This window comes from Drosophila biarmipes, chromosome X, assembly GCF_025231255.1.
Source record: "Drosophila biarmipes strain raj3 chromosome X, RU_DBia_V1.1, whole genome shotgun sequence".
Taxonomy (NCBI): Eukaryota; Metazoa; Arthropoda; class Insecta; order Diptera; family Drosophilidae; genus Drosophila; species Drosophila biarmipes.
In genome coordinates, this window is record NC_066611.1 from 11,644,464 (window position 1) to 11,667,571 (window position 23,108).

The 23,108-nt window shown below is 42.2% G+C and overlaps 4 protein-coding genes and 1 long non-coding RNA gene across 7 annotated transcripts; 1 reads left to right on the plus strand and 4 right to left on the minus strand.

Moving 5' to 3' along the window:
• Nucleotides 1-252: 252 nt before the first annotated feature.
• On the minus strand, nt 253-8,272 carry LOC108025844 (ethanolamine kinase). 3 transcript variants are annotated; one of them, XM_044093092.2, is made up of 5 exons: nt 8,124-8,272; nt 4,959-5,322; nt 1,768-2,339; nt 1,253-1,702; nt 253-891 (listed from the first exon to the last, which is right to left on the minus strand). In XM_044093092.2, the coding sequence occupies exons 2-5, from the start codon at nt 5,319-5,321 to the stop codon at nt 810-812; spliced, it is 1,467 nt and encodes a 488-aa protein (XP_043949027.1). In that variant the 5' UTR covers nt 5,322; nt 8,124-8,272; the 3' UTR covers nt 253-809. The 3 variants fall into 3 exon arrangements, with proteins under 3 accessions (XP_043949027.1, XP_050746489.1, XP_050746490.1); XM_050890532.1 differs by lacking the exon at nt 8,124-8,272 and adding an exon at nt 8,056-8,078; XM_050890533.1 differs by lacking the exons at nt 253-891; nt 1,253-1,702 and adding an exon at nt 4,746-4,816 and having other exon boundaries at nt 2,127-2,339; nt 8,056-8,202.
• Nucleotides 8,273-9,644: 1,372 nt separating this feature from the next.
• LOC108025945 (proteasome subunit alpha type-7-1) lies at nt 9,645-10,941 on the minus strand. Its single transcript, XM_017096642.3, has 3 exons — nt 10,728-10,941; nt 10,410-10,639; nt 9,645-10,342 (listed from the first exon to the last, which is right to left on the minus strand). Exons 1-3 carry the CDS (start codon nt 10,827-10,829, stop codon nt 9,925-9,927), a joined length of 750 nt encoding a protein of 249 aa, XP_016952131.1. The 5' UTR covers nt 10,830-10,941; the 3' UTR covers nt 9,645-9,924.
• Nucleotides 10,942-11,227: 286 nt separating this feature from the next.
• LOC108025808 (katanin p80 WD40 repeat-containing subunit B1) lies at nt 11,228-22,252 on the plus strand. The gene is made up of 10 exons (XM_017096451.3): nt 11,228-11,610; nt 12,727-12,854; nt 12,915-13,132; nt 19,374-19,715; nt 19,769-19,904; nt 19,972-21,039; nt 21,113-21,240; nt 21,298-21,387; nt 21,445-21,519; nt 21,583-22,252. Exons 1-10 carry the CDS (start codon nt 11,577-11,579, stop codon nt 21,815-21,817), a joined length of 2,454 nt encoding a protein of 817 aa, XP_016951940.1. The 5' UTR covers nt 11,228-11,576; the 3' UTR covers nt 21,818-22,252.
• On the minus strand, nt 13,600-16,558 carry LOC108025807 (peroxisomal multifunctional enzyme type 2). The gene is made up of 3 exons (XM_017096450.3): nt 16,408-16,558; nt 15,262-16,059; nt 13,600-14,885 (listed from the first exon to the last, which is right to left on the minus strand). Exons 2-3 carry the CDS (start codon nt 15,968-15,970, stop codon nt 13,798-13,800), a joined length of 1,797 nt encoding a protein of 598 aa, XP_016951939.1. The 5' UTR covers nt 15,971-16,059; nt 16,408-16,558; the 3' UTR covers nt 13,600-13,797.
• On the minus strand, nt 17,539-18,615 carry LOC127012504 (uncharacterized). Its single transcript, XR_007765999.1, has 3 exons — nt 18,381-18,615; nt 17,827-18,013; nt 17,539-17,750 (listed from the first exon to the last, which is right to left on the minus strand). It is a non-coding gene; the product is annotated as an uncharacterized LOC127012504 (long non-coding RNA).
• Nucleotides 22,253-23,108: the final 856 nt, after the last annotated feature.

The window sequence follows — 23,108 nt, forward strand, 5'->3', positions numbered from 1 at the left end:
AAAATAGAAGATTGAGTGCTAAGGACATAACCCATATATTTATTTTTATTAAAGCTGAACTTTTGAAAATTGGAAACAATATCAAGATACATTACCCTTAATCCACTAGAGAGCCTTTTCCTTAAGTCCTAACTATTTTTATAATTTCCGAGGTCTCTGCCAAACGGAAATCCTTCTCATTTGAATATTTCCCCTATTCATAGCGATAAGCTCCCGCTATCAGTAAATCCTCCAATAAAATGATCGATAGTGTTTATACTTTAAAGTACATACCTTCGCTTTATTTATGACTACAAAATATCGATTTATACAAATTAAAGAACATATACAAATTCTTTATATATATATATATACAGTGCCCTCTCTTTAGAGTGAACACTCGATTATGTGAACTTTTAGTAGGAGTGAACAATTTATTAAAGAAATTTTAAAATTCTTGTTTAAATAAAAAAAACGAACGGCGTGTTTTTGAAAACGTGTTTTTTGAAAATATGTTTATTATTTTTGCTTTGTGACTCGTTATAGTGAACAAATTCGATTCAGTGCACACCCTTTGGTCTTCACTAGTCCACTGCATCGAGTGAGCACTGTACATACACTAAGGCTGGCACGAACACGACACTAATTTAGGTTTGTTTTTTCGGTTTCGGTTTCGGTTTAGGTTTTTGTTTCTGTTTCTGATTTCTGAACACACGTTATATATATACATATGTATAACATTGAGAGCCGTTCCAGCCTTAGTTGATACATATATCACTGGGCACATAATTAAGTAACTCCCAATGCGGTGAGTGGCCGGGAGAGAGAAATCACTTATTGTTCTTTGCTGCAGTCAAGGCCAGAAACTCGTCCTTCCGAGCCAAGTACTCGTTGTACCGAAGAAATGCGTAGCTAAGTGGGGCGAAAAGAGTCGAAGTTCAGTCATTAGCATGGTTTGCCTTGGGAAGTGGGTCAGGGAATCGTAGGGTCGATTTGAAACTTTGTGTAGGTAAGCTTCGAAATATACAAAGTCCTGTTCAAACTCATGAATAAGCCGCTAATTTCGACCCTATAGAGAGTGACCTTATCGTTCTGTCCGTAAACTGTCCGTAACTTGCTTGTGATGCTTACATATACTTCTACTTCCTTAAAAATACATCCTATTTTCAAATCCCGTCGAGGTTCAGTTCGGTAAAAGATTGGATTAATACGGGTTCTAGCTTCAAGACCTAAATCCTTTCAAAATCCAGTCCCAGGCCATGGGTATACATACCCAACGTAGTCGAAATCGATGGTGGAATGCTCGGCTTGCAACAGGGACCACACCGTCCAGAAGATATGCGATGCCAGCGCAAACTGATTGACCTGGACGTACAGCAGCTCCACCTCCTCGTTCTGGATGTGGCTGCGCTGGAGGTACTCCTCTAGGTAGACCCGCAGCCACTGCAGCTGGAACTCGCGCTTCGGGTAGCGGGAGTAGTCGACCTCGTCCACGCCGCACATCTCCGCAAAGTGATTGCCAATGTCGAAGGCCTGGAAATTGTAGTCGGCGTACTCGTAGTCGATGAAGTTGACGGTCTTCAGGCTCTGCGTGTAGATGACATTGCCCAGCAGTAGGTCGTTGTGGGAGAAGACAATCGGACTGTCCAGAGCCTCAAGGTATCCGTATAGCCTGTTGAACTCCTCGCGCAGGCGGCCGATGGGTAGAAACGTATCTTTCACTCTGAGAATGGGTAGTGTTTGCATTAATACAAGCGCACCAATCGTTAGGGTTCAGGACGGGCATACCTTTTGTGTTTATCAGCATCACTAAAACGTTCAGGTACTAGATCGAGAAAGCTCTGCGTCTTCTTCCATATCATCGGCATTGGTTTGGCCGCCGAACCCTCCCCGTGCTTCCTCACCTTGCGATGCATCTCGGCCATGCGACGGGCCACCAGGGGCCAGATCTCTGGACAGAGCACACTGTCCGTGTTCAGGGTGGTTCCAGGTACGTATTCGTAGACGAGGCCGTTCTTGAACGTCGCATACAGCGACGGCGCGAGGCCGTACGTATGCAGTAGAAGAAAGTTTTGCGTCTCCGCCTTGCGATCTATCAGTAGGTCCGTTTTGTTTCCGTATATCCGCACGAGCACTACGTTATCGGAGTACTGTACAGGTGCCCCATCGTCTGTGGTCCCATGGTCTGTGTCTGCGAACCCATCGTCCTCCTTCTCGATGATGACTGGATCCTCCGACTGGACCGGCGACAGACCCTGCGTCTTGATGGGCAAGTACGAGCCGCCGTTCTCATCTCTCAGTTTGGCGTGCTCTTTGTGGAAACATCCGACCAGTTTGTTTGTGATGCCATCGGTGAAACTCTAGAATTAGCAAGCGGACAGCATCGTTAGCACCAATCCCAGAAGCAAGCACATCGAGTGGATGGGTTAGGACCAACGATTACTAGTCAGTGGGGGGCTACGTGATTTGCGTGTGCTTTGATTATGTGCGTGAAATGGTTGCATCACCTATTACCAATTGCCGTGGCAGGTTTATTAGTAGCATTCAATGGAACTATTTCAGGAACTCGTTCATTAAGCCGCAGGCTCAGGGGCTACGGCAAAGGGCTTACGGCCACCCCGCTTATCAGCTCCACATGCTTCTTATGTACTCAATCTACATATATATACATATATGGTGAATGGAAGCACATGGGTGATAAACTTTGTGACACCAGCTATTTGCGTGCTAAGCGTCTCGACAAGACCCCCTCGTTTTGAAACATACGTGTGCGGTGCGTTTTATAATGGAAAAACACAGACACTGATAAGATAAAGGAATATTAAACAACTTAAATTCGCAATATTAAAAGTAAGCTGATGGAAGTGGAAAAATTTGGAAACAATGTACGAGTAAAAATACAAGAAGGTTCCCCCTTAGTCTTTGTAATCTAGGAAAACATTTGGGTTAAGCTAGCCACTCTGGGTAGTATCTTTTGGGGCGGTAATAAATAGTAATCAATAGTTCTCAGCTATCGACCCTGTGCACTATCAATCAACCTAAGATTGTGTGGCACAGCTGCCTCTAATAAAAGGCGGGCACATGTGTAAGCCTGTTCCTGCTTTTCGAACGTTGGGTCTAATTAGTTTCTAAGTTTTTACTACTTTCTGTTGCTACAAAAAATAATGCCCGTTATGGGATATAAATAAATAGTCATCTGACTTCAACAAAACCTCGTATATGTTTTTATTGCCGAGAACTGGTGCCTATGACGGCATGGTTCAGCTGAATCAGCTCAGTTTTCCCTTTCCTCAACAAGTATTTGGAATGTATTATAGTCGGGGCCTTTTACTACGACTTTTATTCTAATTTTATGATATGCAGGACTGACTGGCGCCAAGAGACAACGCTAGCGCAAAGCTTTTTCTTCCTTAAGAGAGCTTTAAAAGGAAAGGATTTAGGATCTATGAGATGAAAAATAACTGTGACTGTTTTTAACCTTTATTACCAACAGCTTTCCTCTAGGAAGCCCTAAGGTGTCCTTTTGGTATTAAAAATACCAGATACCAATTACTTTAAGATATTAACCAAAAAGATAAGATAATATAACTTTACTATGACTGATTTTTAACCTTCTATTACCAACAGCTTCCTTAAGTAAACCCTAAGGTATCCTTTTGGTATTAAAAATACCAGATACTAATTACTTTAAGATATTAACCAAAAAGATAAGATAAGATAACTTTACTATAAGGACTGATCTTTTGCCTTTTATTACTAACAGCTTTAATAAGGAAGCCTTAAGGTATCCTTTTGGTATTAAAAATACCAGATACCAAATACTTTAAGATATTAACCAATAAGATCTAACATCTAAAAAAAAAAAACTTTACTATGATTTTTATTGATTGATTGATTTTTAACCTCTTATTACCAACAGCTTTCCACTAGGAAGCCTTAAGATATCCTTTTGGTATTAAAATACCAGATTTTAAGATACCCACCCATAACCTCAAATATTCGCAAAACACACTCGACTGTTTTTAACTTATTATCAGCAATGACTCCTCAAAAGATGAGCCACATTCCCCAGCCCACCAGCGATTGGCCAAGATCCAACGCCGAACAATTCCGAATGGAGCTGTTATAAGCTGATTATGATAAGCAACGTGCGTACAAGCTGTGTACACCAATTAAACGTCATGCCCACCGTGAAGTGTACAGATAGTGGGGTCAAGGTGTACGAGTGATACGAGTGCCGATAAGGCAAGAACGCCCCACTTCAAGCCTCAGGCTGTATATTGTGCACCACTATCAAATCGGGACAAACAAAAACAGGCCCCTCAAAAGGAAAAAACCGGTCGTTTACGGCTGGTATCAGTGTTTAGGATCATCCGTGAAAGCAATTATTTCCACCGGAGTCGAGGGCTAGATTAGCAAACTGGTTCTACTCGGTTTCGTCTCGGTTTCGCTTTCGGCCTCAGTGCCGGGCACTCAGAACTCGGAACTCGTAACTCTCGCGGTCCTACACACCAGCACGAATAATGTTAATTTCGAATAACAATCCCATGGGCTCTCCATTGATATAACAAAGTCTATTTACAAATTATCAAGGCGGCAGCGAGTACGCTTCGATGTTTATATTATATAATTACTGATGGAAGGCTGGTTGTGCAATAACCCTGCTCAAACTGTGTTAGCAAGCTACTAGAGTATGATAGTATGGAGTGTCTATCCCCCGTTCCGCACACCGGTTAGTGATCGTAATAAGTGATTGGGAAACATACATCATCGTCATCATCGTCATATCTGGGGCCGGATAACGATCTGCGATCTGGGATCTGCGAACTACCCTGATCTGATGGAGTAGAGAATACATGACATTGACATTGATGGTTTTGATTTTGATTTTGCGTTTTACTTTTATTTTTTTTTTTTTGTTTTGAGTAATATGGTTTTGTTGGGGGGGTGATTTTTGGGGTTTATGGGCTTTACTTTACCTTAAACTCGACGTGGCTGAGGTCCCAGGTCGGTCGAATAACCTTCAACAGTTCCTTGGCCCCGTGAATCACGTCGGCCTCCTCAACAAACAGGGGGACAAAGGGAACAATCGCCTCTTTTCTCGATTTATCCTCCTGCTCTGCTCGAATATCGCGCGAATTCAGTTCGTTCTCGTTTTCGCTTTCGCTCGGATACGTTTGGGAATTTGAATTTGAATTCAAGTGGTTCTGGACCTGGTTCGATTGCGATTGCTGATTGACCGTCTGACGAACTAGGGATAAAGAATCTTTCATCACTTTGGGGTTGCCGCCACTTGTTGAAATCTGTCCTGTGTAACTGTTGCTCTTGGTTTCTGTGCCCATTCTATTGTATCATATATGTGAAATACGAAAGTGTCAGGTCGGGTCATACACATAGAACGACAATAACAACAGCAAGTATAATGAGTAGGTGGTAGGTAGGAGGCAGCAAGTAGTAGGTAGCGTTAAAAACTAATCCGAATGCAAGACCAACCGAAAACCAGCGCCCAGCCCAGCCCACCGGTGGCCACATCCAGCCGGTGTACTACGCCCATGTCCTCTCACTCATGCGCAGCGAAACCAGAGTTCTGGATGGAGGAGACCGCACCCACTCGGCGGATCTAGCATGGGTCGTTGCACCAGAGCCCAGAGACCACAAGAAGGGAACACCTGGTAATCTCCTAAATCATCTTTATAACGCTTACTTCTAGGCCCCTGGACATATGACAGCTCTATAATGTATAGTCTATGATATACTATCTAACGTGAAAGAACCTTGAAAATGCAATGTGATTGTAAAATTAATCGTCGTGATATATTTAAATCCTATAGGAAGCTATGTTTATAATAATATCCACTAAGTAGAACAGTTTAAATAGTTTAACTACCATATCACGATCATATTTTCAAGCTAAAAAATATGGTAAATTGCCTAAATAAATTGTTAATAGCTGTTTAGTATTTAGTAAATATTGGGTCTTGAACGAGTGAACGGTTTTTTTGTTTGTTATAGGAAGTTTTTGACAACGATTAAAGATAATAAACATATTTTTATAGCTCTCATATGACACTGAAAGTCCCCCAATACTTTATATTTTTCCATAAACTTGGTTTTTTTATGAAAAATAAAACTAATTCACAAATATAATGGAACATTTGGCACAGGTTCTACAAATAATACCTAAAAATCCATGCAATTGTCATTTAAATGTATGTACTCCACATATGTTTGATGGCCGGCTTTTGATTAGCACTTTTATAGACCTTATCGTTGACTTATCTACTGACTAGATCCATCATCTTGTCTTCTTTTCTGACTATATCAAAGAAATGACTGTTGACTTTAAACCAAAAAAGTTTACCTTAAAATTAACTTTTAGTGCATTTTAGGGTGATCAGGTGATTTTTGGTTCGTTATAAATGCACTATAGGTATATAGTATGTTTATTTAACTACAAATAAACTAAAATCATTGAAAGGAAAAACATTCAAATATCAAATTGTTTTAAATAAAATAAGGCCAACATTGAATACTTATTGAAAAGGTAGGCTTCCCTTTGTTATGGAAATTTGCTACAATATAAAGCTATTTTTAGGTTCATACATACAGCTCATTTAATTTCGAAAAAGAATGCAAAGCATACTATATAACCATATTTATTATGATAATTGTGCATACCAAACGGATATAAAATATTTTAAAATTATAAAATAAGCAATGCAAATCTACATGGTTTTAAGTTTTCACTTATATTAACCAAAATATTTAAAAACAAATCACGGAAAAGAGATTTAACTTTAAAATGATAAATTCAAACCAACATTTCAGTTCTATAAATCTATCCTCTACTGTAAGTGTTTCAGAAAGTACACGTAAACGTTTCTACTTTATTACGTATTTTGTTTGTACTTATTATAATAAGTTCAAATTTATTTCTCTAATATTACCAATATTTCTTGAAAACAACTGCTATAATTCTATCCTCTACTGTAAGTGTTTTAAAAAGTACACGTAAACGTTTGTACTCGCAATACACGATGGTGAATGGTTTGGGATAAGACAAAGGGGTCGAAATAAGTCAATAGGACCGTCGAGTGTTAAGCCAACGTCTTTGGGGCCAGGGGCGGAGTCAAAGGGGCTCGGGTATTTGGGGCTAAGAACTTTTTAAATTAAATTCTAAGGTAATATTATACTGTTTTTATAGTAAATAGGGGGGACCCTTGGTGGAAACCCAAAACTAACCCCCCCGAGTCCGCTCCTGGAGCAAGGGAATGCACTCAGATAAATAGGGCGTTAAATGCTAATCTTGTAAATACTCGAATACATGTACTCCACGGAAATCGTGTGTTGGGCAATGCAAACGCACGTACATAGCAATGTACATATGTGGGTACATGCGTGTGTGCGATCGGAACTCAGGTGAAAAACCGGGGCGTAGAGACAGGTGGGCGGGCCGTTAGCACGCGACAGTCGCTCCGCTATTAACATCTCCTGCTTTTCGCACTCTTGCGCTATGTTTTTCCCAGTTTTCGCCTGCTTTCGCCTGTTTTCGCCGTTTTTTAGCCAGGCCAAAAATCTGTTTAAAGTCTACTCACACACACACACGGGCAGTATGTGCGTGCAGGCGGAGTGGCTGCATGCCCGGTGGTTAGGGCCCCTCTGCACGACGCAAGTTCGGCTAGGACCTCTATGAAGCTCTAGACCCCCCTGAGACTTGCAACTAGGACATCCTTGAAAAGACCGGGTCTGTGGTTAGCCCAATTCATTTGGCCTGTTATTTTGCGAAACCCCTTTCGGGTCAGGCAAATCGCAAATTCCCTTCGTGTGAGTGGGCCTTTAGCGCCTTCTGGGTTAAGCACCCCCTGCCCCCCTCAACTCGACCCCACCCCGCCGCCCACTATCCTTTTTCAGCACCCGGTGCGAGGAGCCCTCTATTCCCCCCTCCTATTCCGATTCGGCGGCTCTGACTCCGGATCCTGAGGCGGATTCCGATTCAGTTTGAATTCGATTCGAACATGCAGTTTTTTATTATTTGGAAAACGACAAACAAGGTAAAAATAATAATAAAATGTGTACCAATATGTCAAGCGTCAACGAATGCAAACGCACACTGAGATGGATGGTTAGTGGTCTACACACGTTACCTTCGGGTATTGATTGTTTTTTAAAAGAAAACACAAAAAAAAAGCCGCGAAAATCACACAAGCAGATTATTGATTTTGGCCCCCGCTGAAATTGGCGCACACAACACACAAATTTGACTGGGAACGAACGGCGGCGACGGCGATGTAGCGATTCGGTTCGACTTGGGGATAGGCAGATGGGCAGTCGAAAGTATATCAAAATAACGATACATCGATATTAATTTCATTAAAAATATTATCGGGCCGCAGTATCAAATATCGATGTTATTTGTAAATGCTATTTTCGTCCTTTCGTCCATGGGAATATTCTCCTAGCGATATTTTTTGGCCCGAAATATCGATATCAAATGTAAATGATATTTTCGTCCTTTCGTCCATAGGTATAGGCATGTGGAAAATATTTGAAAATAACGATACATCGATGATATTGTTATTAAAAAAGTTGCGGTGGTGTCCGAAAATGGTAATATATTGAATGTATATTTTACTTGAGTTTCTATTTATTATTTTTTTTTGAAGTACTTAAAGATATGTATATTTTCTATTCTAAAATAATTGTTGTTTGAAATTCAAAAAAATAATTTTTTTTTCTTTAATTTTTAGGTGTTAAAAAACACAATTTTTGAGAAAATTATGTTAAATCCTGTTTTCCTGGCGAAATTCGTGATTATTGCATCAAAATAAATAAATCTTTAATTTTAGCATTTTTTAATGAGTTCCATCAAAATTGAAATATAATGAAAAAATATAAAATATTACTGGTATATCGATATTTAAAATTAATTTTTTTTTAAATATCATTATGATATTCGACAGCCCTAGTTTGTAGTTAAGGGATATATTATTTGTAAAAGTATTGGAGTGGAGGTTTTTTCTATCCGGCAAAAACCGTGCTGCCAGATTGTTAGACCGGTATTTAAACATTTCTTTGAGCTTTCCAATTTTGAAAAAAACCCGAAGTACTACAGTCTCCAACCCCAAAGCTGTCCCATTTAGGGATTTCCCGGAAAATTGGGAGAAAAAGAAAAGTATTGTAAATACAGTGCTGCCAGACTTTCGGTAGTTACTGCTTTGTGCGCGGAAAATCTTACAAACAAATTTGAACTAGAAATGGGAATAAGAATCTCTCTTTGAAATCGTTTGGGATAGCTACTTTGACTTTATCAAACATAAATAAAATAATTACATTACTCGTATTATTACTAAAATTCCACCAACTACTTAATCTACCTTTTCAGAACTGTTTAGATACACCCAGTCCAGTGTCTATTTTATAAATTTGAATTAATATACATTGAAAACTATTTTGGTTTTCAGGAACATTGATGTATTTGAAATCAATATTTTTTGGAACTAGTATGTGATCCAGAAGGGTTGTTGTTGTTTTCTGCGATAAATGTCGCACTAGTATTATTTCGCCGAAACAAAATCATAAAAACTGAAACCGCTGCTCCACTTAAAAGATGAAACGTTCTTTATTACACCTTAGTTACCACCCCCATTACAGGAAAAAACCTTAACTATCCAACAGACGTTCCGTTTAATGTATGATGACGCATGTATTTTATACAAATCAAACAGTTTCATACCATTATACAAAGATCCGAAGTGTAGAAAATGGATAATTAAAAAAAGTGTGCATTCGGACAACCGAAGCTGTGAGTTGAAGCGTTTTCCAAGCCAAATCCATCTGCCACAACGAGCAGACATTATATGGGTGCGAAACAGTGGTGTCGCAGGATAGGTTTGGAAAATGTTTCAATGCGAAGGCCTTCCACCGAACAAGTGAGCCAGCTGTGTGTTACTTCTTCTGTTTCTTCTTCTCCAGCTCCTCCTCCTTCTCCTTCTCGATGATCTTAACGTACTCGGCGATGACTTTGCTGTCTAGCATTTTCAGCGGCTTGCCGTTCTCCATGATGGCCACCTCCAGGTTGTTCTGGCCCGACTGGGCGACTTCGAGGAGGGCGCGAATGGCCAGCTTGACGGCACCACGCTCGGTGGCTACCTCCTCCTCGCGGTAGGACTTCTCGAAGAACTCGCGCACCACCTTCGCCGAACGCCCGGTGGCATTCGCCTTGTACTCGTAGAAAATGCCGGACGGTTCGGTCTGGAAGAGATGTGCAGAGCCGTCGGCATCGAAGCCGCCGATAAGGCAGGATATTCCGAAGGGACGGCGGCCATTGCTCTGCGTGTACTTCTGCTTCAGCTGGGCAATGTATCTGTAAGGAGGCAACCCGTACGATTTAGTAAGGCTTTGGGGGCAAAACTATCGATGGCAATGCTCACCTGGTTATGTACTCGAGGGTCACCGGATCCTCGACGTTCAGACGGTGGCTCTGGCACTCCACCTGGGCGCGATTGATCAGGATGCGGGCATCGGCCGTGAGACCGGCAAAGGCCATCACAACGTGGTGGTCGAGCATGCAAATCTTGCGCACGGTGCGATCCTCCTGCAGCTTGGCCACCGACTTCTTCTCCACGCCGAGCACCACGCAGTTGGCACCGCGGACTCCGACCTGCAAGGACACGTTCGCGTTTGTCTCAGTCGGTCCGGCGATTGTTTGCGAAAAACTGGGACTGTGATTGTCACCAGACTGAACTTACCGCTGTGGATCCCTTGCGCACGGCCTCCTGGGCGTATTCGACCTGCAGGAGGTGGCCGTCCGGCGAGAAAATGGTCACAGCTCGATCGTAGCGCGAGGACATCTTGGCGATTTGTTTAACAGCAGAGGTATTGGCGGAATATCAACTCTTTAGCTTTTCCCCAGTCGTTCGTCTTTGCAGGCAATGATGATGCTTTTTTGAGGAAATGCCGGGTGTGACCGCAGCGCGAGCGCGTCGAAAAATACCGAAAAAATACCGTTTGCGCTGTTGAAAATACCGTGACATCGTCTGCTATCGTTATCAAAACTATTGTTTGAAAGTAAAGGAAATATTAGTTAAGTAAATAAAAAGGTGAGTAGCTATTAAATAAATATGGATAACTTATTGAGTGTTGTATTAGCAATGTAAAATGATTGATTTATCTTCGTTAGTGATAAGCGGTCTCCACTATCGGATGGCTGGGCAAACATACTTGCCCGAGGCCCTGGTATCGGTGACTATCGATAGTTGTTGCAGCCCTCGTCGTCGCTGTAATTACAATGTGCATTTGTTTTTGTCCATCAGAATTGTCCGATTTTGCAGTTAGCCCTTTTGGTTTGGTACAATGCGATCGCGGTGATATCGGCTTGTAAGCGTGTCGCGTCCAATGTTAATACGTTCCAGTGCGTTTCGTGTTCGTCTCGTTGTGAAGTGGCCTTTCTGCATTGAAGACCGAGAGCCCAGCCAGACAGCTGATCACAGACTTTGGCTCACACCTGCTACAAAAAGACAATAATTATTTGGAAACCTGGCATCCGGGGGCCATTTAGCAGCTGCCAGTGGGTTTATATAACAGCAATTTGATTGATTATGGCGCTGCCCAGAAAACTGATATCGAAGATCTGTAAGTAAAGCGAATGTTCGAAAGTACCGTTGTGTATTCCCACACACGCACGCACAATAAGCCTCCGCTGCTGCTCTTGTTGTTCTTGCTAGAGTGTGTGAGTGTGTGTGAGTGTGTGTGTGCAGTGGCCTGGTAGTAGTAGTAGTAGTAGTAGTAGTATGGAGTTGCATGTATCATCTGCACATTTCCAAAATATTACCACGCGTTTTTATAAACAATGTTAAAAGTCAATAGGAAAGTGAACATATGTGGTGCCATTAGGGTCTAAAGTTGGTTGGGCTTGCAGTTGCTTGTGGTTGTTAACTTGAAAGTAATACAATATCTAGTTCTTAGCTAGCGACATCAATAATAGGTTTACCTAGAACTCAAAGCTGAACATATTGCAGCCCTTTTTTGTTTACCCTCATATCATCTTACTTATAATCCAGGGAACCAGAGAAATATAATATTCGATAGTATGGTTTCAATATGAAAGAGTTCAGATACCATGATATTATATTTATATTATGAATGAATGGTAGTTCCGATTTAGAATACAAACAGGTATGATAAAAAAACGATTAATTTATTCAATGTTTATAGCTCCATTTTCAAAACACCTAATTTACATATCTAAATATCTTGGGCTGAGTCACAACTATTAGCATTCGTAATATATGTATATTAAGAGCACTCATTCATGTTTTGGTATCACTGAAGTTAGTATAAGACAAAGGAACCTAGGAATTAGATAGATGAATTTTAGAAGGTAAGATGCTGATCAAATACTGTAATAGGTTTAAAGATATAGGCCTACTATTACTAATCAAATACTGTATCAAATGAAATCAGTTTAAGATATAGGACTATAAGACTATATGAAAAGACTACTAGATGAAAAACTTTAGTTGATCACATATTTTATATCAAATATGTATCAAATGAAATTAGTATTAGATAGAGGCTATATGATATATCTACTAGATAGGCTTATTTTGGTATATCAGATAGTAACTTGTAAATTATTTAAAAAGCAGCTGCAGTACCAAAAGAATACTTTCCCAGGGACATGATATCATTAAAATTTACCCAATAAGATAAAAAAAAATTAATTTATTACCTACTTATCCCCTACAGACGATATAAAGGCACATGATAGCAGAGTTACGAGCCTTGATCTGGGCGAAACAGGCCGAGTGCTGGTCACCGGAGGCGAGGATCGAAACGTGAACCTCTGGGCAATTGGACAAAATGAGTGTTTTATGGTACGTTTAGAATCGCGATATTAAAACAATCCTCAATTACTAAAACCCTCTTTATTACAGTCCCTTACCGGCCACAATCGCTCGATTGACTGTGTCCGCTTTGCGTACAAGGATAACTTTGTCTACTCCGCCGACGACATCGGAATAATCCGGAGATGGGATCTGAACTCCCAGAAAATTTACTCTACGCTAAATGGCCACATGAAGAGTGTTCGCACTCTGGACTTTAATCCGTCGGGAGAATATGTGGTCTCCGGAAGCAATGATACGACCGTCAGGTGAGTTGAGACCCGATATATGTATATGTATAAGCAAAACCACCCATGAGTCAAGAGCAATCGCTTGTTTTGTTTATCAAGAAAAGCCTTTAAATGGTCTTTCCGTAGATTGAAAAGGGATGGCTACATTTCCTGTCTCCCTCGTTCAGCTGTTGGGATTTTTGGGATAGGATGAGGTCTTAGTTTCGGTGTTTCAGATCTTATCATACAAATGTTATCAGCAAAAGATTTATGACAATATCTGGACATATTCCATTTATAAGATGTAATATTTTGCACCTGACAAAGCTGACTTTCAATATTTACAAAGCCAAGTAGGTTAAATGAGACATTAGTTGGCAAAGAAACACAGGTTGACAAGGATTATCTCGTATCTGCGAGTCACGTGGATTTATAATGCATTTACATTATAAAAACAGAGCTATCTGATCCCAAAAGATACGTTTTATTGATTGTGTAAAACAACATTTTTATTTTAATTTTAACAAGTCCATTTTTTATTGGGAATTATAAAGTGTTACAAAAAAATACTTCTACCACCAATGGGGTGTTTAAGCAGGTGCATGTATATACGCATCTTTGTTATATGTACATAGTAAACCACATCTAGGGACAAATACGATTAATCGCGACGAAGGCTGAGTCACAGGGATCACTGGTCCAGCTTAGAGCTTGGCCTGTGCGCTCTTCAGGTCGACGTAGGCTCCGGAGATGACCTCCTTGCCGGTCTCCACGACCACGGTGCGGAAGTTGATGCGTGTGCCCTGCTTCCACATGTCGACGCGCAGACTCTGGCCCGGAATCACGGGTCCGGAGAAGCGGACTTTGACGGCCTTGAATAGAGCCGGGTCGTTGCCCGCATACTGTGCCAGCACGGCGCGCACCGAGTAGCCCAGTGTGCAGAGTCCATGGAGGATGGGGGTCTTGAAGCCGGCCAGCAGGGCCATCTGGGGATCGATGTGCAGGGGATTCCTGTCGCCCGAGAGGCGGTACAGAGCCGCCTGGTCCTCGCTCGTCGCATACGTGATGGTTGCGTCCGGCTGGCGACTGGGAGCCGGCTGCAGTGGAACTACTCCGGCAATGGGCTCCTTCTTGCCGCCGAATTTGCCGGCGCCCACCACGAATGTGCTGCTCTGGTTGCGCACCAAGAGACGACCGCTCTCGTCAAAGGAATCGGTGTTGGTGACCACGACGGCGCCGGATCCCTTGTCCATCACATCGAAGACCTTGCCGCTGGTCACCAGAGTGCCGCTGGTGGGCAGGTCATCGCAGATCTCCAGGTACTGCTCGCCGTGCAGAATGTTGGAGAAATCCACCTGGGCGTTGGGCAGGGCCTTGCTGATCAGCTTGTCGGTGGACATGGCCAGCAGGAGGCCGGGCAGCACGAAGAACGATGGAATGGGTGCGAAGTCGGAATCGTTTTCGTACAGGAAACGGAAGTCCTTGGCGTTTTTGGTGGTCGCCCCAATGCCCAGGGCGTAGGTGATGAGCTCCTTGCTGTTGAACTCAAAGGTGTCCTCCACGGCGTCGGCACCGCCTTCCTTGAGCTTCTCGAGCACCTCGAGCAGGGTGCCGGAGGCCTCGGCGATGGCGTTCAAGTGCTTGGCCTGTGACATGTCCGTCACCTTGGACCACACATCCTTGACGTACTCCACGGTCACGGGGTCGTCCAGGGAGGGGCGCAGCACGGAGCCCTTGCCGCGAACAGTGTGCACCTTGGTGGCCCAGCCGGCGGCGCTCTCGATGTAGCTGCCTGTGGAGCAAAGGGGGAGCGATTAATTAAGACCTCTCTATAATAATCTCTCATAATCATTTATAGGATAGGGTATTTATATGCAATTGTGTTAAGCACTACGGATCGGTATATTTGAACCTTATCGCTATAAAACTCTCCCTAATCGCACACTTTTGTATATGTATGCAGATTAGGTTTTATAACCATGTGGATTAAACTTCCGTATCCTATAGATTGGCAAAAATTGCATAATCTTGTGGATTTACGAATGATATACCATATCAAGTATTGATAGGGGTACAAGGGCTGTGCTATGGACATGTAACATATATTATTCAAGAACTACTGCTGGAAAATGCCCATCCCAAGATAAAGAGAAGCAGATGGTACTCACCATTATCCTCGCAGGACTCGTGGCACAAGTAGGCCACCACGGGGGCAATCAGCTTGGGCTTCAGCTCGTTGAAGAGGATGTCGGGCAGGATGCCCTCGGTCATCCGACTGGCGGCCGTGGGTATGATCACATTGCAGAGCACATTGTTGCGGGCACCCTCGATGGCCACCGTGTTGGCCAGTCCCACCAGTCCCATCTTGGCGGCCGAGTAGTTGGCCTGCCCAAAGTTGCCGTAGATGCCCGAGTTGGATGAGGTCATGATGATGCGGCCGTAGTTCTGTTTCTTCATGTACGGGAAGGCGGCCTGGGTGCACTTGAAGCTGCCCTTCAGATGGACATCGTTGACCAGATTCCAGTCCTGTTCGCTGGTCTTCACCAGACTGCGATCGCGCAGGATGCCGGCATTGTTGACCAGGATGTCCACGCGGCCGAAGGCCTTGATGGCCGTCTCGATGACCTTTGCCCCTTCGATGACCGAGTTGTAGTCGGCCACCGCCTCGCCGCCGGCCTTGCGGATCTCCTCCACCACAATGTCGGCGGCCCGCTGCGAGGCACCCTCGCCGGCATGGGAGCCACCCAGGTCGTTGACCACCACCTTGGCGCCACGTTCCGCGAAGAGCAGAGCGTATTCCCGGCCCAAACCGGCTCCGGCGCCCGTCACCACGGCCACACGGCCGTCGTAGCGAAGTTTTCCATCGGATGAGGACATGGCGTGGCTGTTCTGGCTGTTCTGCCTATGGAGCAATCAGAAATCTGGTTTCGTTGCACAAAATCCGGTCTCCCCTGCACCGCTTTCGGCTGAAAAGTACGAATGAATCGATATAACTGGTCAGTTTGGCTGGGACTGGCACTGGGACTGGGAGTTAATCTAAAAAGTCAGAGGAATCGCCTTAATCTTAGGCGAGCACCGTGATAAGGCTATCGCCCCGAGTGTGTGAGCGTGGAACTGGGTTCTTGGATCGAAGAATGTCCCCCTGGTGATATGGTCCGAGTCCAACGGTCCATGGTTCAAGCAAGAGGTGCGGATGGTGCCCACCAACAAAGAGATACAAGATACTTTACTCGCGGAGAGAGCGGAGACCCATGGATGCACACATGTCTTGGAAGCAACAGCCCATATGCCCACTAAGTGTGGGCTGCACTTACAGTTCTCGACGATTGAACGCTGGAGTACGCCTGAATGCACAGATTAAAGGAATATCGCAGGTACAAAGTGCATCACCACTCGCCACCCAGATAAGTTTTGTTACAATCGTTCGATCAGTTCGGCTCTCGGAAATTCACTAAAATATACTGACCTAGGGATTTCCAAACAGGTCTGTGAGTTCCCCTGAAATACCATAATACCACTCGCACCGCGGACACCAACCTGGGCTCGGAACTCTGGTAAAGCCCAGCTGGGACACAATCCCCTTTCTATACTCTTGCAGAGGGTATACAACGCAGTGAAGGAGACGTTTCCGACCCCATAAAGTGTATATATTCTCGATCAGCGTAACTAGACGAGTCGATCTAGCCATGTCCGTCTGTCCGTCCGTCTGTCCGTCCGTTTCTACGAAAACTAGTCTCTCAGGTTTTTGAAGCTATCGGGCTGAAACTTTCCCAAAACTCTTCTTTATGTTGCAGGTAGTATAAAGTCGGAACCAGCCGGATCGGACAACTATATCTTATAGCTCCCATTGGAACTGAAGGGGAAAAAATTTAAAAAAAAGTTATACCTTCGGTATTTTTTAACATATAGCCTTCTAAGATTGGATATAACATTTTTAAATTAGTTCTGAATTTCGAATTAAATTTGATCAAAATCGGACGACTATATCATATAGCTCCCATAGGAACAATCGGAAAATTAGTGGTAAAATAATATTTAAAAATTATATCTTTAGTGTTTTTTAACATATAACCTTATAAGCTTGAAAATAACATTTTTTAATTAGTTCTAAATTTCGAATTAAATTTTATTAAAATCGGACGACTATATCATATATCTGTCATAGGACCAATCGGGAAACTAATGGGAAAATAATATGAAAAATTTATTTACTAAAGTTGATTATTTCTTATAACTGCAAGGGTATACAAACTTCGGTTTGTCGAAGTTAACTTCCTTTTATGTTGTTATAATAAAATACAAAAAATATATTCATAAGACATCCAATAATACAAAAAACGTGTACTAAGCTACCACATGAAAATATATTGTACCTAAGATATTAATAAGTACCACCTTCCTACTAGCCACCACTGAGTCCAGGTCATATAAAAATAAGGAGCAATTTTCGCCAAAATCTGAATTCCAAAAAATCCTGATGCACCCCATTACAAAAAAAAATGCGAAAATGGGTCAAAAAATGCATTTTCCCTAAAGTGAGAGGGATCGTTAGCAAAGGAAGCCAGCTGCTCAAAACAGTCGGTCTTTTAGCTGTACGTTTTTATTTGGCTGAACTACGACTGAAAAACCGGACTAAAAATCGGGTTTTTGAAAAAATCTGAAAATCGTATTTTTCGAAATTAATACAAAATTAAAATTAAAACTAAAAATATTTTATTCACTAAGGTACATACCTGAAGACATTTTCGATGCTCTGGAGCCTTGAATGATGACACCTCCGTATATATATCCAGTAATCTTTGCAAAAGCTTCATATCGATCCATATTTATCCAGTGATCTGTCCAAAAGCACACAATCCTTCGCTGGAACTTCCGGTCAACTGTTTTTCCAGTGACCATACCATCCATTTCTAGCTAGAACTAGAAGAGATCAATTTGTTATTAGCATTATCAATGACGTGGCCAATTGTATAATTCATAAGTATTACAAACCAATAATTAATTCATAAGTATTACATAAACAATAAGTTATTTATACAACATAAACATTCAGAATGATACATGTTTAATAATGAATGTTACATGTTACGTGTTGCGTGTTGCGTGTTACGTGTTACATGTTACATGTTCAATGTCACATGTCACATGTCACATGTTACATGTTACATGTTCAATGTCACATGTCACATGCTACATGTTGCTTACAATGTTGCACATTGAAAGTTGCTTAAGTTCACCTTTAGTGGCGACTATAAATATTTAATTAACTCCTGAATAAGGTTCATACCTGGACAGGATCTTGATGCACTGCATCCTGGAGTCCAGTTCCACCTCCATTCATATCCATTGATCTGTCCAAGAGCACCAGCACACACACACAAACACTCGCCGGAACTTCCGATCAACTCATATTTGGGGTGACCATAGCCCACAGGTCATGCATTTTTGAGCTAGAACTGATTGGGAATTATAAGCTCCCACCGAAGTAATTAATTTGTAATTAACCTTTTCGATGACGTGGCCATTGTAAAATGTAAATAATATTGAATAATTTTATAATGTAAGTTTATTTATACAACATAAACATTTAACATGTCTTACGTTGTTAGTTGAATGTCTTTTGTTGAATGTTAGATGTTGAATGTTAGATGTTGAATATAAAATGTTGAATTTTGCATGTAAATATTACTGAATAATTGCATAATTTTGTTTTAAGTCCATATATCCTCCTACCTTTTTTGATCGTAGTTCATCCAAATCAAGGCGTACAGCAAAAAGACTTGCTGTTTTGAGCAGCTGGCGACCTCTGCTATCGATCCCCATCACTCTGGGGAAAATTTAATTTTTGAAAAAAGTTTTCAATTTTTGTAAGGCATTTTTATCCCCTTGCAGAGGATTATGATTTCAGGCAGAAGTTTGCAACGCAGTGAGACGTTGCGAGAGAATATTGCTGAATTTTACTTACATCAGGATTTTAGTAGCATATCCCTGGGGCATAGAGGATTCCTTCTTCAAGTTCGAACTGCTTCTGGTTCTTCTTTTCCTGCAGACGCGCGTGACGCAGGTGTATTCGAGACGCTCTCATTCGCAAACTATTCATCGTATCGAAAAATCCTTTCACACACATATTCTACGAGTATGTGGCTTTCAATTTTTGCAAAAAAATCGATTTTTTGATCCACAACAAAGAGAACGTTCCCTTAAGTTCTGTCAATGTATATGTATATATATTATTTAATATCTGATACATATTATTTAATACCGCACTCTTTTATTTCAGACTTTGGGATGTGCAGAACGAAAACAACTGCATCAAGGTGTGTCGCGGTCACATGTCGCACGTGAACTCCGTAAAGTTCTCCCCAGACGGCCTTTGGATCGCCTCTGCTGGCTTGGAGGGATCCATTCTCATCTGGGACATCCGCAAGAGCAAGCAGATAATGGAGTTCATAGCGGATCCGCCGGTCACGGCCATCACTTGCGTTCAGTTCCATCCGTTCGAGTTCCTGCTGGCCGCCGGACGCGTCGATGGCACCGTTTCCATCTACGATCTGGAGCACCAGCAGCTCGTCTCGCAGACCACTCACTTCTATGGCCAGGCCATTAGGTGTATAACATTCAGGTAAATACCATAAAAAATAATATATGCCATATTCTTCACTCATTGTATTTTAGTGAGAACGGCGAATGCCTGTTTGTGGGCAGCTCTTCGGGTATTTCGGTCATTGGTTGGGAGCCTGATCGTGAGCTGGATCACATAAAGAGCACCTGGTCCTCGTTGGCGGACATGAAAGTGGTTAACAATAAGCTGGTAAGTTAAATGATCTTCCTACTTATTTTCCTACATACATTCACAAACATATCCTTTCGCTTCTCAGATCTGTGGCTGCCATGAGATAGACACCGTTTCCATCAACACCATCAGTCTGGACCGCGTGATACCCTTCTACCAGCCGGCGAACTCGCTGCCCAACTTCAAGCACAACTCGACGAACCGAAAGAGCTTCACCCGTGGCAATCAGAAGTTCAGGCTGTCGCTGGGTGGCTCCAAGCCGGCCCAGGTGCAGGAGGAGCACGAGGGCAGCAAGAGTGGTCTGTCGTCGCCCAACTACAGCCTGGAGGTGGTCAACGAGGCTGTGCTGGAGTCGGCGGAAACGTCGCCGATGTCCTCGTTGCCACCGGTTCATTTGGCCTCGACGGCTGGCGGTTCGACGGCGGATCTGGCCTCACATCATGTCGTTTATGGCGGGGCAATCGATCCCTCGCTGAGACAGGGAAAGTACTCCAGGGTGCCCGACAATTTGGCCGGCTACGCCAGTAGCTATGCCATTGATAGCCGCCTGATGTCGATGAACGAGGCCAGTTCGCTGCACAAGCCGGACATCTATAACATTTACTCGCTGGGAAAGGACGAGGAGCCGGATGTGCAGCAGCTGGAGTTCAATCTGAACGACAGCAATCCGCCCATACTGAATAACTATGACAACTACGACATGGCCGAGGACTTTCCGGTCAACCAGAACCTAAACTACATTACCAGTAACTATAAGCCAGTACCGCCCGCCACCTCCACCATCAATGCCTCGTCCAAGTCGATCAAAAAGCCCACCACCACAAGCCTGCACAAGAGGACAACGAGCAATATGAGCAGCTCTAAGCAGACGTCCACGGGCATCTTTGGGAGCAGCAAGCTCAGCCAGGTGTCGTCGGTTAGCTCCATGGAGCTACACAAGCTGGACGACAACATGGTCCTAAAGAAGTCTTCGTCCTCAAATGTGGTCAATAAGAACAAGCGCACCATGGGCTCCGCCCAGGGACAGCTCAGCAAGGAGAACAGTCAGCAGAAAAATATCAACGTGGAGATCATCACAAAGCCACCGATGCGATCTCGCACCACACTGGACATGCGTTCAAATCAGGCCAAAACTCAGGAAAAACAAATTCACGTAGGCAGTTGAAATCCTTAGTTCTATAGCCAGTTTTTAAATACCTTCTTTTGCATTTTATGTACCTCTGCAGCAGCCGTTGAACAATCGCATCATGATGGATGATCACGACTTTGATGTGCTCTCCAGATCGCATGAGGCTGTGCTGCAGGAGCTGAGCAATCGCCAGTCCAGCCTGGATTTGCTGAGGAATGCCACGAGGTACACTCACCTTTGGAATGTTTGAATATTCTTATAAATATCTTATACCTCTCCTAGGTCGCACGATGTCTTGGGCGCTTTAAGGCAAGCCAAGAGCTGTGGAAAATCTATTTTCATAGATTTACTTGGAGCCATACTAGAGAAACCGTGAGATAATCCTTTTTAAATGATTTTATAGTATTTATATCTCCAATTTATTCGTAGGTCCTCGTGGAACCTGGATTTCTGCATGTTTGTGCTGCCGGAGATTTACGAACTCTTGCAGAGCCAGCACAAGTTGTGAGTAGCTTTGTAATCCGTTGCCAATTCAGTCAACCTTAACCTGTCCTCTCTGTGTTATAGCCACTTTACAAGAGCCTGTGATACACTGCGTATTATTCTGTCGAACTTCTTGCCAACCATACAGGAGAACCTCGATTCCTGGGCCGCCAACGGCCTGGGCGTGGACGTGACCCGCGAGGATCGTCAGCGGAAGTGCGCCGAGTGCCAGCGATGGTTGCTGCAAATCAAGAACCTGCCGGAAAGCACCCACTTTGGGTCGACGCTCTCGCAGCTGCAGAACATAATCATTTTCTAAGCGTTCAGATCAGCTCTGGAACGGTACAAAGATCGTCAAGAAAAGAAAAAGGAAAAACCACCAGCTTCCCGAAACCTGATTCAATTGCAGTGTCGTGGGGAGTGGCCTCATTTGTCGCTCTAAGCTGCCAAAACTAAGGAATTTTAAACAATCGTTTCTGGAACAGCGGCTCGATGACGGGCTCTGCCGAACCCTCTGTTTATCCAGCATTAACAAACCCTAGGGCCTTTCTTTCTTTTCATCAGCATGTCATGATAGAATCAGCTTGGAAACTGTGGAGTTTGAAGCCACTTTCACCCTACCATGAGCATATGAGAACGGGCCTTAGCTATTTAATGATTCATACTATTAATTTGTTATGGAAACTAATTTATAAAACTATTATTTACATAGACCTAAGCCTTAAAATTTGAAAATATATAAAAGAAAACCAAAGGTCGATTTTGTGAGCTGATTTTTCTGGGTTTTCCAGAATGTTTTTAACGGAGATATTCTTGTACTTCTTTGATATATATACAATTTTTAATAGACTAATTTTTGGTAATATTTTTTATGTTATATTCCGCATTTTCAAGATTTCCATTCTTTTTTTTCAGGGCATAAAGGTAAGTTTCAGACATTTTAGAATAAAAAAATTTTTTTACTTAATTTAAATATATTATTTTAATGGAGTTTGTTTAGCAATACATATTTACCATCTGTTCTCGATTGCTTTTATATAAAGCACTCGATATGCTTTTATTTATTGCTCATTTTAAAGTTTTCAATTATTTTTTAAGTTATTTTCTAATTATATTTAAGTATGGGTTATTAATTTATAGTTTAAATTTCAATGGAATCTGTATAGTAAGATATTGCTTATTGCTTTTATAGATTCATTAAATATATTTTTTTTATAATGTAATCCTTAGGAATTATATTTTTACACCCATTTTAAAGCGTTCAATCCTTTTTTTAATTTATTAAGTTAATTTTTTTTGAGTTTTGAGTGGGAAAAGGGGTTTTCCTTATTTATAGGTACTACTTCAATGGAGTTTTTATAGAAAAATTAATTATTTTTGACAGATTCGTTTTACGATTTATCTTTTATGAATTTTAATTGAATTGAATTAAAACTATTTTAGAATGCGATAATGGTTTTTATTTTTTAGGTACTATACGAGTGAAGTTCTTATAGCAATATATACTCGTTCATGGATATATGCACCGCCTGGCAATTCACTTTAGTTGGCAAAATAAACGTAATTAGATTGCCAAGAGCAAAAAGATTTATCTGTTTGTCGAATTGTAA